Source organism: Homalodisca vitripennis, chromosome 5 (genome assembly GCF_021130785.1).
Source record: "Homalodisca vitripennis isolate AUS2020 chromosome 5, UT_GWSS_2.1, whole genome shotgun sequence".
Taxonomy (NCBI): Eukaryota; Metazoa; Arthropoda; class Insecta; order Hemiptera; family Cicadellidae; genus Homalodisca; species Homalodisca vitripennis.
In genome coordinates, this window is record NC_060211.1 from 106,048,892 (window position 1) to 106,064,694 (window position 15,803).

At 36.2% G+C, this 15,803-nt stretch overlaps 1 protein-coding gene across 1 annotated transcript in view; it reads right to left on the reverse strand.

Moving 5' to 3' along the window:
* Nucleotides 1–15,803, reverse strand: part of LOC124363571 (probable G-protein coupled receptor CG31760) — a 100,304-nt gene that overhangs the window by 6,954 nt on the left and 77,547 nt on the right. Inside the window, exons 7-8 of the mRNA XM_046818826.1 lie at nucleotides 13,058–13,169; nucleotides 12,740–12,872 (exon numbers count right to left, since the gene is read on the reverse strand). Of these exons, the coding sequence (XP_046674782.1) occupies nucleotides 12,740–12,872; nucleotides 13,058–13,169 (245 nt within the window). The remainder of the gene's footprint in view (nucleotides 1–12,739; nucleotides 12,873–13,057; nucleotides 13,170–15,803) is intronic.

A 15,803-nucleotide genomic window follows, 5' to 3' on the forward strand; every position in this document is an offset into this window, starting at 1 on the left:
ACTTCTCACTAAACATGTTTTTTCGTATTTCGGGTTTCCTAAATATCTCGTGTCCGACAATGCAAGTCAATTTCGCTCCCAAAAATTTACAGACATGTGTTTAGAGTATGGAATTCAACACATTTATACTTCGCCCTATTATGCCAATCCCTCGCACGCGGAAAGGGTGAACAAAAATCTGAAGGTCGCTATCAGGATATATTTCATCAACAGGATCACAAGTCATGGGACAGAAACATTCATTGGTTTCAATTGGCATTTAATTCTGCATTGCATGACAGCACCAAAGCTTCACCAGCCAGTTTGTTTTTGGGTCACGAAATTTCTCATTCATTAGAATTGGCTTGGAATCTGGATTCATTGGTACCTAATCAAAAGCATATAGTCCCAAATGATCAAAAATGGCATCAGGCCTTACAAAAACTTACAACAGGCCAGAAGACGTAGAGAGAGGTTGTATAATGCTGGACGGATGCCCGTTGTATTTAAGCCGGGAGATTGGGTCATGTATAAGAGCAATCCTATGAGCAGAGCAGCGGATAGCATAAATCAGAAGTTACTACCACTTTGGTCTAAACCTTGCGTGATAGAATGTTTCACATCACCGGTGACTGTTAAGCTACTTAACCCATCGACCGGAAAATTTGTGCGCAAGGCACACGTATCCCACTTAAAGAGATTCTTTTCACCAACTCATTAACTCCTGGGGCGCCGGTCGGTAGGGGACACTTCTCTGTAGTGATATTAGTTTTAAGTTTCAATGTGTACTCCTTCACTTTAACACTTAAACACAGGGATAACATCTGCTCCCATAGACGATTGTGGTTCGTTTGGTCTGAGGTATGGCTTTTCGAGGTCCGCCTAGAACGGACGGGTTGTCTTAGGGAAGCAGTGCCCCTAAACATTAAACTTTTCGGTGTGGTCATCGGGCACTGGGAACCAGGTTGAGTTTGATTTTTTTTTAGAAAGCAGTACTGCTAATTAATTAACCTTGGTCAAGGAGAGTGACTTTTTGTATGTATTTTTTAATTACTCTCTTTGAGCAAGACACTCAACAGTAACCAAGGCCCAGGATCCTACTTGTTGGAATGTCATGTCTTTCAACATTTAGGCTTGGCTGCACTGAAAGTACTCACAAAAAATTAAAAGTTACACAGAAATGTATATATGTATAGGTCTAGCCAGATCTTGGGTTATCCAAACGTAGTTTAGTTAAGTTAGTTGTTTGAATAAGCATGCGTACGTTATTAATTTCATTTTTAGTATAAGGGTTAGGATTTGGTCTACTCGGTATTATACTCGCATGTTTGTTTAGGTGGGTATAGAATAGACGTGTACAAAAAACGGACTCTCAGGCGCCGTCACAATAGGGAGTCAGTTATATAAACTAATGTACCGGACACGAAACATCGACTGCGTATGATCTGTGTATGATTTGCGTCGGTTTGCCAATTATTGCTGTTTCTTTCGTCTTACGAAAATGTCCTCCAATTCCTGTTCTATTCCTACCTATGTAAGTGTAACCTTGTACAGTTTTATATATATGGTTTTATGCATGTTAGGTTATGTGTTATTATAATTGGGCAGTTTTGAGTATTCCTTTTGTTTTAGATCGGTGGAATGGTTTCAAACAACCCTTGCACGCATTTGCTGATATCCCGGTCCCCATGTCCCATCCTTACTATTGGCATGATATCCGATTTCGGATATGAAAATGGAACTCTTCTCCCCATCGTGCGCCGCAATAGCTCCTTACTTGGCAGAGTAGTATTACTTTTAAACATGAGAATGGTAGACGGCATATACCATATTTGATAACATAATCTCGAAATCGTGCACGCAGTATCATACTTGCTTGGTTGCAGGATTGAATTATCAATTAAATGGTTGTTCATGGGTTCAGCAAATTAATGAATTATGGAGTCCACAGCACCCACAAGTTGGTGTCTAATAATACATTTTTCTTGTACAGCATAACAAACCACTATTACCATAAAAGTGGAACTCCTGAAGTGACTCCATGTGGGTACCCATTGATTAAGCGCACAACTATAAAACCTACAACCATGCAGGGCCGCATTTACAAATTCGGCGCCCCTAGGCCTACAGACCAAAGAGCGCCCCCCCCCCCCCAGGGGACTCTGATTACACTGACGTAGAAATCCAGTAAATTTCTTAATTACGTAATTTTGATGAACGATAATTACAATAGTATATATATATATATATATATATATATATATATATATATATATATATATATATATATATATATATATATATATATATATATATATATATATATATAGGAGTGTTTTGAATAAATAAAAGCAATGAACCAATGAATGAGTCAAACGTCGCACCCCGGACCTAGTTGACCTTGGCCATCCGCCCCGCCGAGCGCCAACACCACCCGCCGCCGCCGCAACTTTTTTCTTTTGTGTACTTTAAAATTTATGCGCCCCCTAAAATTTTGCGCCCTAGGCCTGGGCCTAGTGGGCCTATAGGGAAATGCGGCACTGCAACCATGGGCCCTTAATGCAGACGTTTGTTAATTTACCCAGTGCACAATCACGGCTGTCTTAATTCTATAATAGTAAAGTGCTAATGCTACCATTCTCATGTGAGGCCTCATATCAAAATTTTGTTCGCCGGGGGAGGATGCTGTCGCGCGATGTGGAGAAAAATTGTAATATAATATTTACATATATTTGCCAAACCCATCCTTCTTTCCTACTTTTTTACATCAGCATATCATGGCTCCCCAATTAAGCTCGAATGCTTTAATGTCAGCAGCTCCAACATGGTATACATTGCCCTGTGGATCTTCCCGGATTATAGGCGTTATCCCATGGGAGCTGACAACTCCCTCAAATAGGGGGGGAGTTACCCAAAATTCCGTGAGTAGTCCAGATTGTGGATGGGGTTATGGGAAAATTTGCTATATTGAGAGTAGGGTTCTCCTATCCCTTCCTACCCCACCCTTTCGTCGTATCCGTATAGAAATAATTTTTTTTTGTCAGCCCCGCCGGAGGGGGAGGTTGTGGCATGTAACCGCCACGGTGATCGGGTCGGTCAGTGTGCAGGAGCTAAACGGGCGACCTTTGGCCGAATATCGGAACGGGCGCAATCAGGCCGATTATCGGTGAACGGGTTTTGGTCGAGTACGCACTTGTAGGAGAGGAGCGAGAGGACGTGTACGCCTGACCGACGCTGCAGGCTGGACGGGTATCCGTGAGTTGGTCCTAGTGTTAAATTAAATCTCAAGTGTAATATATATTTTTATTACCATTTAGGTGCCAATAAATTATGTCGGGCTAGGCAGGTTAGGCGGGGGATCGTGGGGGTTGTGGGGATCGGGAATACGGGCAGCATGGTTCGGGTATCGAGGGTCACGCCGTGCTTTAATTTTTAGGGGGATTTAATTATGGGGGAATATTAATATCTAATTCTAAGTCAAAGCTGGCTAGAGGAGTGTCCCAGCATAATGACCGATCCGGGCCTTTGGGGGGAATGTAATTTTGGTTAGGTGTTAGGATCACCACGTGGTTGAACCACTTCCGGAAAATGGTTTTAAGTATTAGGGTAATTATCCGCATTCGTCTCAAGTGGCAAGCTTTGTGGCGCGGCGGCAGTCAGCCCCTCCCCTCTTTTGACGGCTTCTCCCACTCCGTACCACACCACTCCCCTGTCGCGCTTCTCAGGGCCCGTGTGGAATCTCTTGATGTATAAAAGTTACTTAGAATTATGTTAGGACGTTGGTTTTAGGTATTAATACAACGCCGAATAATACCTATATAATTACGGTTCAGGTTACTTTGCGACATCACGTGACCGCGCCCTATAGAAATACCGTGATTACACTACACTATCCGAAAGGCCGAGCCCAAAAGTATCGTTTGATACTTTATGATTTAAACGAAAGGACAATTAAATGTTTAACAACGGTCACTTTAATCAATTAAATCAATGAACTTAATGTTTGTAGACAAGAGTATGGTAACTCTCCCTTTTTCTCCTGCTCCATGCTTTATTTTTTTATGTCTTAAAATTTCGGGGGGGGGGTCCGGACCCCCTGGACCCTCCCCTTCGCTACGCCACTGACCCAGGTACTTGGATGAATGCTGATGATATTGTTCTATTTCCTTGAGGTAGAACCCCAGTAAACCTGGAGGATGGGTCATTTACTGCAATAAACATAGTATCAACTTTTTATTTGAAGACAAACGCTCTTATATGGGCTCAAACTGTGGAGTTACCTGCTCAAAGACATGAAGAGACAGTGTAGTAACATTAAAGAAGGAGATGAAGTTGTGGCTGCTGCAAAATTAGTTCTACAAAATAGGCCTCAATCGAACTGGAATTTTATTTTGTGGCTTGGTTTGTAAACTGTAATTATTAGTACCTGGAGTCCAAGCAAAGTTCAGTAAATGCTTTTTTATAAAGTAGTATACAGTAAACACTAGAATATTGGCTGCTAATTACTTCACTGTTTCAAATAAAAAAACTTACTGGTAACTTTACTGCAAAGTAAAGTAGGATTTCAGTACTCCAGTGTATTGTGTTACACAATTATCAGGACAGATGAATATATAAGACCTTCTGAATCAATCTACTGAAACAAACTAATATAGAGAAAACTTCAGTTTAAGGAAGTGACCTAAACTTTTAACAGCTCAGAAACTCAAACAAGAAATACAGAATTGGGTTATACAATGAAAACCAATTTCATTAAAGCAAGACAACTTTCAACAGACCTGCCAAGCTGAGTTCTAGCGACAAGACAGTGGGTGAAACTAATACAGGATAACATACTGAGAACAGAGTAGATTTTAATAACTGTTATAGAGAACACACAGATATAAATAAAAAAACAATTCTTAGCTAACAGTCAAATTTTTATACATTCAAAGTTCATAATACTGCAAAAAAAATTTTAACATTGGCAGATTTTTTCATTAAAAATATTGAAGAAGCCCAAAAAATCTGTTTATCCTTGGCTAGTAAAAATAATCTTCCTCCTTCTCTCCATCAGACAATGAGCACCTTGCAACAAAAGAAACAGCCTTTAGACAATATTTCTGGGGAGATTGGGAACAACCAGTTGGTACAATGCATATTGACAAATCCAAAAAGAATGCAAGGCCTCCTGTAGGCAAAAAATTGTGTATATTTCACGATAATGTTGACAGACTCTTTAACAAGATTGAACGATTATCACATTACTTCATCTGGCAAATCCAGAAATTGTTGTATTCACAGAGCATGTCTTAAATTCTAACACAATCAAAGCTGCACAACTTCCAAACTATACTGTTTATACCTCTTTAAGTGGGGAACATCACTTAAAAGGAGTAGTTATTTACAAAAATAAACACCTTTGGCTATGAATTGGAAGGATTAAATCTGGAAAAGCTAAGTAGTGAATTAGCCTGTGAACTTACAGTAGTGAAAACTTCAGTGAGCTTCAGTACTTAAAAAGAAACCGCTTTATATTATTGGAGTCTACCATCCTCCTAGGTCCCTGCTTGATCATGCCTTACCCATTTTATCTGACTCTCTTGATAATATTCCCCTGAAGAATGATGACATTTGTATTGTGATAGAGATTTCAATGTTGATTTACTATACAAAGAGAAAGAAGGAAAATAATTTGTTGGCTGACATACTCACTTCTTTTGACATAACTCGAATGGACCTACCTCCGACTAGAATCACCAACACATCAATGTCATCTATTGACATTGTATGTACAAAACCTTAACCATAACTCCATAGCAGTGAAGATAATCCACACAAGGCTCTCTGACCATACAGGCCAAGTTACACAGCTAGACATTCCTTCAAAATATGTAATTATTTCATCAACAAGCAGACACTTCCAATTCTCAAAACATTACATTTTTCAAGAAACTTGCTCTTCAGAGCTGGGACAGAGTGTACCAGTAAACTGACACGGAAACAAACTTTTATACATGAATAAATGAATAAATAAATGAATAAATGATTTATTTCCTAAAAAAACACAAATATAAGTATCAAACACAACAAAATCATATGCGTATTACATATGTATACTAACATATATAAAATTCTATTATGACAAATAAAATATAATTTTATTAGGAAAATAGGGTCCCAAAGGCAAAGCCTGATGAGGGATTCCACCAGATAAGTTTATTTAAATAAAGAGTTCATTTGCGGTTGCAGACACTATAACTATCTATATCTTCTAATCCCATAAATTAATTTATTGTTACATCTTTATGGCTTAGCAAACAGAATTAACAAAACTCAAACTTACCCTTCGTGAAATTAAAAATAAACAGAATATACTTATTGTAAAGAAAATATATGTTTAAACATCTCCACAAACCGCCAAACCAAAATAACAAATAATAAAGGTTAAACATAATAAATTACCTATTGGATAATAGTTAACAGATACTCAACGTTGCTTCTGTCCATACTTAAAAGCCAGGTTTTAAACACTTCTAAGGAATTTATTTACTTTTGTAATATTTTTTATATTTTGCGGCAACCTATTGAAAAGTCTTGGTCCTGTATAATTAAATGTTTTTGTATAAAAAGTTACATTAGGTTTAGGAACTCTAAAATTGCTAGCATTTCTAAGACCTTGTCTAAAAAAGTTAACATTTGATGGTAAATTTCCACTAATTAAATAAAAAGCTTTTAAAAACCTTAAATATATAAATACAACGTAACGGCAAAATATTCATACTAACAAAACACGGATGAGATGGTTCTCTTAATCTTCTCTTTAGAATTAATTTAACATACCATTTTTGAATGTTTTCCACAGGTTTTATTGTAGATCTATACGTTCCACCCCAAGAAAATTATAGCGTATTCTAATCTACTATTTACTAAGGCAAAATATAAACAACGAAGAGTTTGGATTGGGCATACGTTCCCGCAAGTGATAAAAAAGTCTAATTCCTGTTATGAGTTTTGATTTTAGTTTAATTATATGCGTTTTCCAGCTCAATTCGCTATCTAGGATTACACCCAAATATTTTACTTCTCTGGTTGGACTGATTTCTGAACAATTTACACAGGTATTAATCGTATTTAAACAATCTAAACATTTATATATAATTTTATTATTAAATTCAATGAACCCCCTTAAATTAAAATTAATGCAGTTAGTTTTTTGTGTGTTGAGAACTAATTTATTCCTGTAAAACCACCATTTTAAAGCTTCCAGGTCGGTTAAAATTTTTCTTTCTGATTCTTCCCACGTCTCACTTAAATAGCAGAGGGCCGTGTCATCCGCGAATGCGGTGATTTGGCTATTTAATGAAGAATAACAAAGATCATTGATATATACAAGGAAACAAAGTTGCTCCCAAGACCGATCCCTGGAGGACTCCGTGCCTGACTACACCCATTTTACTCAAAACACCCTTGATTTTAACACATTGCCTTCTGTTTTGTAAGTAGCTGGAAAACCAAGCATGAGCTACCCCACGAAAACCCCACAATTATATAATTTCTCTAATAAAATGGCATGGTTGACTGTATCAAATGCCTTCTGTATATCTTAGAAAAAGTCCACTCACTCACACACTTACCACTATTAATACCTTCATTTAATTTGCTAACAAAGTCTAAAAGAGCCCGTTCTGTATTCATTCCGACTCTAAACCCCATACTGATTATTGCTAAAAAAATCTATTCTATTTTTAAAAAGCTAATAAGTTTTTTCTTTCATTACTTTTTCTATTATTTTGGAAAATGTTGAAATCAATGAGATCGGGCGGAAATTTGAACAAATGTTTGGGCGCGAATTACCTTTATAAATTGGTATTACAACAGCCCTTTTAAGACTCTCAGGGAAAATTCCCGTGCCTAAAACTTAAATTGATAATAAACGTAAAGACTTCAGCTATCCTTGAGCAGATATGCTTAAACTAAAAAAGAGTTCAAACCATCAATCCCAGGCGATTTTCCATTTTTCAGAGACTTAACTATTCTCACAATGTCATCACACAACACATTTATTTCACATACATTGACAACTGCCCTGGACATTGCCTGCCCTAAGACCTTGTCTGAGGCAAACTCTTACAACATAAGAGAAGCATGAACTGCTACTAATTTTCTGAGGAGGCAATTCCTTGAAGCAAAAAAAAACAGATTTGTTTTAACTTAAATGTGACAGGAACAGAGAAGAATCTGTAGTAACAAAAAATGCTTATGACCTTAAGCTGAAAAGATCTGCCAATGAATCTTATATAAATAGAGCTACCATCAAAAGCAAAGCTATTTGCTAAACAATAAATTTAATAATGAAAGGTCCTTTAGAAAGTACCTTCAACATATGGTATGAGAAATAAATTAGTAGGAGTGAGATAATGGATGGCATTGACATGTTAGACAATAACTTCAATGAGTCATCATCATCATCATCGTCAGACGTTTCCGTTCTCACGGGTCGTCGTACACAGCCTCCTCCACTTTAGTCTATCGTTCCAGGTCTCCTCTTCATCCACCTGTATTTTCTGTAGTCCCCTTCTCTCTATGTCTTTCCACACTTGGTCCTCCCATCTTTCCTCTCGGTCTTCCTCTTGGTCTTCTTCCTCCTTCCTCCTTCTCCAGTGCTATTCTAGGCATTCTATTATCTCCCATCCTCTTTCACATGCCCCATCCACTGTATTCTTCTTTCCTTCCATTGTCTCTTGCAGTGAAACTACCTTCAATCTTTCTCTAGTTATTTCGTTCCTTATTCTATCTCTTCTTGTAGTCTTCTCTATCCCTCTTAAAAAATCTCATTTCTGCAGCTTGCAATCTGCTTAAATCATTTTTAGTCCACGTCCACGTCTCTGCTCCATATAATAAAATTGGTTGGAAATAAGATTTTATACATCAATACTTTTGATTCTTTCCCAATGTTTCCAACTCCACACAATCTTCTTTACCATATTGAAAAACTTTCCACTCTTCCATATTCTGTTTCCTATCTCTTCTCTTATTGTGCCCCTATCTGTTATGATACTTCCTAAATAACAGAATTCCTTCACCTTTTCAAGTCTTTTTCCTTCAACTAACACGTCTTTGTTATTTCCATCCCTTCTCTCTACTTTCATTACTTTAACATTTTTGTATGTTCATCTCTAAACCATATTTCTTCGCCACTTTTGCCCATTTGTTTAACTCTCGTTCTAAACTCTTCTTCCCTATTTTCCCATATCATTATGTCATCCGCATATGCTATTGTCTTAAGTTCTTCTGCTCCTCTGTTTCCTTGTACTTCAATGAGTACTTTTACAAAAATCGCTGAGGAGGACCTTAAAGGCAATTGACAATCTGAAACTGGAACAACCATCTTACCAGGACCTCGCAGTAATTTCTCTCTCAATTCGTCTACCTACTAATTCATCACGAAACTCTCAATACTGTCCACACTCTGAAATCTTCTTCTTCTGCTGGAATAGATGAAATTTCCGCTATTCTTATAAAATTTTGTGAGTTCCCCACCCCCCCCCCCCCCCACCCCCCCCCCCCCCCACCCCCCCCCCCCCCCACCCCCCCCCCCCCCCACCCCCCCCCCCCCCCACCCCCCCCCCCCCCAAAATCCAATAAAAAAACTAAATTATTAACTTTTGTAAATAAAACAATAATTAATTTATGCCTTTTTCGGGCTTCAGCCCTTGTGTGCTCATTCCAGTTAACCATTATAGTTTATTTACTTTACAGGATGTCCTAGAAATATGCCTATACATTTCACTAACTTGTTCCTTTCATCATTGCCTCTTGTCTACTGATTTATGTTTTTTACTTAAAAATTTGTAAACTGTAAACAATTGTTGCATGATAATTTTATATAGCTACTGTATTTAACTTATTGTTCAACCAAACTTAACACATAAATTAGTATAGCTGTTGCATGTGGTACAGCTACCAACAACAATCTAAATTGGGTACTGTCACCAACTTAAGTTTCTTCCAATAATATTTCATAGATTTCACTTTATTCAATTAAATGTTTTGTAACAAACACATCATGTTTCTGCCAAAACAAAATAAAATAATCTTGTTGATTTTATAAAAGATATTCTGTGTTTTATGATAACCCATATGCCACCTAGTATATAGCTTGTAAACCCATATCACTATACTTTCTATCAATTTCAAAGTAGAAGGAATTTTAAAAAGTTATATCAAATTTCATGTAAAATAGACAAAACATTACAGACACATTAAAAATGGTCCAGAAAAGACAAAATGTTATTTAATTTCTTAAAATAGGTCCACAACTCCATTATTTCAATTAAATCTTAATAAATGCAACATACATGTTTTAGATAATTTATTGTTTTCAAGTGATTAGTTTTGTATAAAGTTTTCTTTGAAATGTAATATCAAAGTTTTGAAACAACTACCGTTGCACAAATTTATTGCTTTGACATCTTTCCATAGTATGTCTTTTGCTCTCAGTTATGTCTAATTTTACAGTTGGTTATTTAACAAATGAAATGGCTACAAAATTGCACCAATTTTAAACTGTTTATAATAAATGAAATTTTTTGTGCAGACAGACAGACAAATGATCAAAAAATTGAGATAGATTTGTTTATAATATTATTTTCTAATTGTAGTGTATAAAACGTACTAAAACACAGACAAAAAAACATAAAATAAAAACTATTGTAAAATGTATGTATAAACTATAAATTTTATTAAATATTTCACTAAGAGAATGGATTATATTATTTAAAATTGTGTTATATATAATGTTAAATTAAGGCCAACAACATAAATGAAAATAGTATTAGTGGAAAGATGGACAGATTTGCAAATTATTATTTCATAAACTGAAATAAAATGTTTTATTGTTCAATCAATGTACTTGTTTCTACAGTTATTTTTTCCTGTTATAATACTGTGGTTTCTTATAAAATTCACATCAAACTCTAGTTGGTTCATAGAATTAATACACCTTAAAGTTTTTTATCCATGTCCAATCATCAATATTCATTTGTTGGCTATTATGTCATATAAAGCTTAGGAAAGGCTATATTGGAAGTAGACACTTTTAAAGCAAGCGGAAGTCACAAATGAGAGGTAACTGGAACAATTCAGCCTCTCATGCTATTCAGACATATTTGTGAATGATTGGAGTGGACATGTAGAACTGAAATACATTTCAACTCTGCCCTTATTTACAGCGATGGATTCAGGTTCCCTGTTAGTCCCAGACCTGAGCCTGTCCCAAGTGACACATCAGTTACAGCAGCTGCCAGTTATGTGAATGGAGAAACATTGATTTGCTGCTCTCCCCATATGTCCATAAATCCTCGCCAGCACTTATTTTCAATTCTTGCTCACACGTTAATTTAAATTCTTAACCTCAAACCAAAATTGATTTACAATATAACGTTTGTCTTAAACAACTTCACCATTCTTTGTTTGAAGTTTATTTTCGACGATGGAAGGATTGTGAAGGAAACAGGATTTTTCCGTACTTTTACCATCGTTCAGTGAAACAAAAAATCAATAAAACTACGTTTCGAGATCTGCAATCTGATCTCTTCTTCAGGTAAATGACTAACCTAACACATAATTACAAACTAGGCTAAAATAAACAAATCATACCAGAGCTTTGTGACACGCCTAAGTCAGGAATCACAACCACCATGTTGTGTGTCAACTTCACTAACTCTAAAACTTGCACTTAATACAAAACTAAACAACACTAATTATTAACACTGAACTACAGAATACAGGTCACAATACGTCAGCATTCGTCGAGCAATCACCTACGACTGACTTAAGCGTGTCACAACGCTCTAGGTATGACTTGTTTGTTTTAGCTTAGTTTGTAATTATATGTTAGATTAGTTATTTACCTGAAGAAGAGAACAGATTGCAGATTTCGAAACGTAGTGTTATTGATTTTTTGTTTCACTGAACGATGGCAAAAGTCCGGAAAAATCATGTTTAACTTCATCATGACTGTTCAAATTTCATATGACAGTCTTAAGCGCTCAACAGTCAGACGCGTACGAGTTATTGATTCAGTATATAAAATCATGACGTGTTTTTCAATTTTTGATGCAATACATCTTTTTAGTAAAAGATAAAATTTTAATTTCCAATGGCGTAGTCTAGCGGTACGACGCGGCACGGTTATCGCAAGTCAAGCAACGCTGAGCGTGGCTGCTTTTTGGACGGGTGCACATTGAGTGATCCTGTCTTTACAAGCAGCCCACCTGCCCGATCATTTATTGGTGGGTAGTTCGGATCCCACCTTCAAGAAGTTTACCTAGGGAGGGGGCATCTTAGACCCAACTTCGCCTAGTAAAATAAGACATATTTATCTTTTCAAACTGTTTATTTTATACCCTTAATAGTCGAAAAAACATCATGTTACATCGTAAGTTGAAATTTCTTGACCTATATGTTGTTATTTCTTGACTTAAATTCATTGCAATACAGCTGCTCATTGGCAGTCTGACATTGTCGGCAATATGAGACCATCTCCGAAAATTTTAACTTTTTTGGATCGAAAAGACTCAGGCAGTAGGCCTACAACAAATCCTACGAAAGTTTTGATGGTCACTGCTGAAGTTCAAGTTTTATTGTATCTATGTTCTCTGCTTTGTCATTTTTAGGCGCCTTTTAAATTTTGTATGTATGTACTGAGGTTATTTATTCAAAACATGTAATTAGCCTACTCGATCATATCATATATATGTATTTGAATCCAAGATACCTGAATGGCCAGTTGTAATAAGAAAGGCATGGAGAAGGGCCCTTGCAGGCAGCGCAGCCTGGTGCACATTTTCTGCATTGGTACAAGTCGTCATAGATTGTACTTGCGTTTAAGTTTTTTTCAATCCAAGCGGCTGAAACATAACATAGAATTCCACTTCAAGGTTTTGATTAGGCACATTGGTTGGACACAGAAAAAACTAAATGTGGAAAACCTAACATTGATATTTCTTTAACATCTTCACAGACAAACGACAGTCACGTGAGCCAAATTTGAAATGTATAAATTGAAAAGAAAAACAAAACTCGGGAAACTCACCTTCTACTAATGTACCGTTGAACTCCCTCTGGGGAGAGTAGTAGCCGGTTTTGCATCTACAAGTGTAACTCCCTCTATGCCAGCCTCCACTGCCTCTTCTTATGTAAACACACTGGAATACAAATTACATACAGATTGTACTCTCACATAGTACATAATTATGAAAACAGTAGAGTTTGCTTGCTTTCTACCTCGACAATACTTTTGGCTTTAATAATACAATAACATGTTAAGCAGGACTAGTTTAGCTATACATATTTCAAGCTGGAAATTTTAAATTAATAAAAAAATATAGTCATTTGGTTATTCTTGAAATCAAAATGTTTAAAATCATGGTATGTGGGTTAATTACACGCCCTACACTACCCGAAATAGCTATTTATTATCAATAATTCAAATACTAAACGATATGTCGCACGAATGTCTTCTTATAGCTTTGAAGTTGCCTCTCTGAAACCTAAACAAAAACTCTACAGCTGTTTTTAGTTTTGATTGCATCGTTGTTATTAATACTGATAAAAATAAACCGGTTCAACGGAGTATCGACGGACATGAAAGATGTACTCACAATACCGAAAGTTTTTACCGAACGGTTTCACGGATTACTAACTTTCCCGGTCTGTAACGTTACCACTCTTAAACTTTTGACCCTTTTTCCGTGGACTATGAAGAAGCTATATACAAAATGTAAAGTCTCTAGGACCTCTCTATCAAGAGCTGTACCACAGACGGACAGACAGTGGAACAATTTTAAGAAAGACCTGTCAGATCCTTAATAATAAATTATATACGGTACAAGGTGTTTGAAAAGTCTGGGTACGGCTTAATATTTTACAAACCATAGCAGATAACATCTATAAACTTTTCACAGCGTCATATGGCTATGTAAACTATTTTTCATTGTTATTACCATGACATGCCAACCATGGGGGGACGGCCCACAGAGGAAAACATGGAAATCTTAAATTAAAGCATGGGTCGAGTGTACCTCATTTGAAAGAGATCACTTAGTAGAGTTGAATGCCGCAAACCGCATCTCAAAAGGTTTATCCAATCAGAAATGGCGGGTTGTTTTAGGTACACATTGTGAAGTACATTATGCGCTGCCATTTCTGACTGGATCGTCGTATTCTGATGCGGTAGGCGGCGTTTTATAAAATAAAAGGTTGTAAATAATAGGTTAGTTGCAAATTATTAATAAGTAAGTACTTTGTTCTAAGATTGTATTTTCACATAGTGAATAAAATAGCATTGCTAATGTGTAACTATGTTAATTCATAAACATAAAGACGACGAATCCATTTTAGTTTTATTTATTGTGTTATAAATTTATGACATAATTTGCTAATTAAAAAAAGTCAGTGAAAAACACATCGGTCAGTAGAGTGAAACGCCGCCTACCGCATCAGAATACGACGATCCAGTCAGAAATTGCAGTGCATAATGTACTTCACAATGTGTACTTAAAACAACCCGCCATTTCTGATTGGATAAACCTTTTGAGATGCGGTTTGCGGCATTCAACTCTACTAAGTGTGCTCTTTCAAATGAGGTACACTCGACCCATGCTTTAATTTAAGATTTCCATGTTTTCCTCTGTGGGCCGTCCCCCCATGGTTGGCATGTCATGGTAATAGCAAGGAAAAATAGTTTACATAGCCATATGATACTGTGCAAAGTTTATAGATGTTATCTGTTATGGTTTGTAAAATATTTAGCCGTACCCAGACTTTTCAAACACCTTGTATAGCATGACCAACTTGTCATTAGGAATTGTGAAGTTAACTTCTACATAGTGGGACTGAGTAGACACATACACCTATTATAGCACAAAATATAGTGTGTTTAATTGTTCATGCATAATGGTCGATACCTTAAAACCACTCATGTATTGATTTAATAATGATAATTTGGCAAAATTGGTAGTTACGTCCACCCAACCCTGACATTGGACAAAACTCAGATCGGGTCAACGTCGGTCGTCACGGCGCGGCGCACGATGTCGCTGGCGGACTTACGTGTAGAAAGTGGCACTTAAAACTTGTACCAAGACAGTTGTAATTTAGAATCGTAGTCTACATTTAATTATTCTTTTATAACCCTTTATTAAAAAAATTACATGTACGAATATCGTAGCATTTTATAGTCATAAAATAGACATCAGCTTGTATCGCATTATCATTTTTATTCTGGGTTTGTTTTTATTTGTTGCCTTTTAGAATTTGTATTACAACAGAAACTCTACTTGCAGGTATTCCCAGAGGCGACTGCAATTCATACCATAATTACTGAAATTTAATATATTATTTAATTTTTATTATAAATGACGACATGGTAGGTGGGGACAACTTCTTGCTATGTTATTGGGCCAAAGGGACCATTTATTTAATAAATATTTTTATGTTGTTCTACGATTTTTGTTCTATAATTTGTAAAATAAATATATTCATCATATAATATTAAAAAATACGAGGTCAAGATTTTCCGCCCCTCTCAATGACGATTGGTTTGGCCACCAAACTGTAACCATGACTACCCCATAGCTTTCAGTCTAGGTCTGTAATTTTGAACAAAAATTAAAACGTATAACTTGGTTTTGGGTGTTAGGTTAATACATTTTAAAATTTAGGTAATACAAAGTAACTAATTTAAATCCATAATAGAATAAAAGTACAGAACGATTCATATATTTAGAACTAGGTCTAGAAACATATCTAAAAATCAATATTATGAAAACTGTTAAATA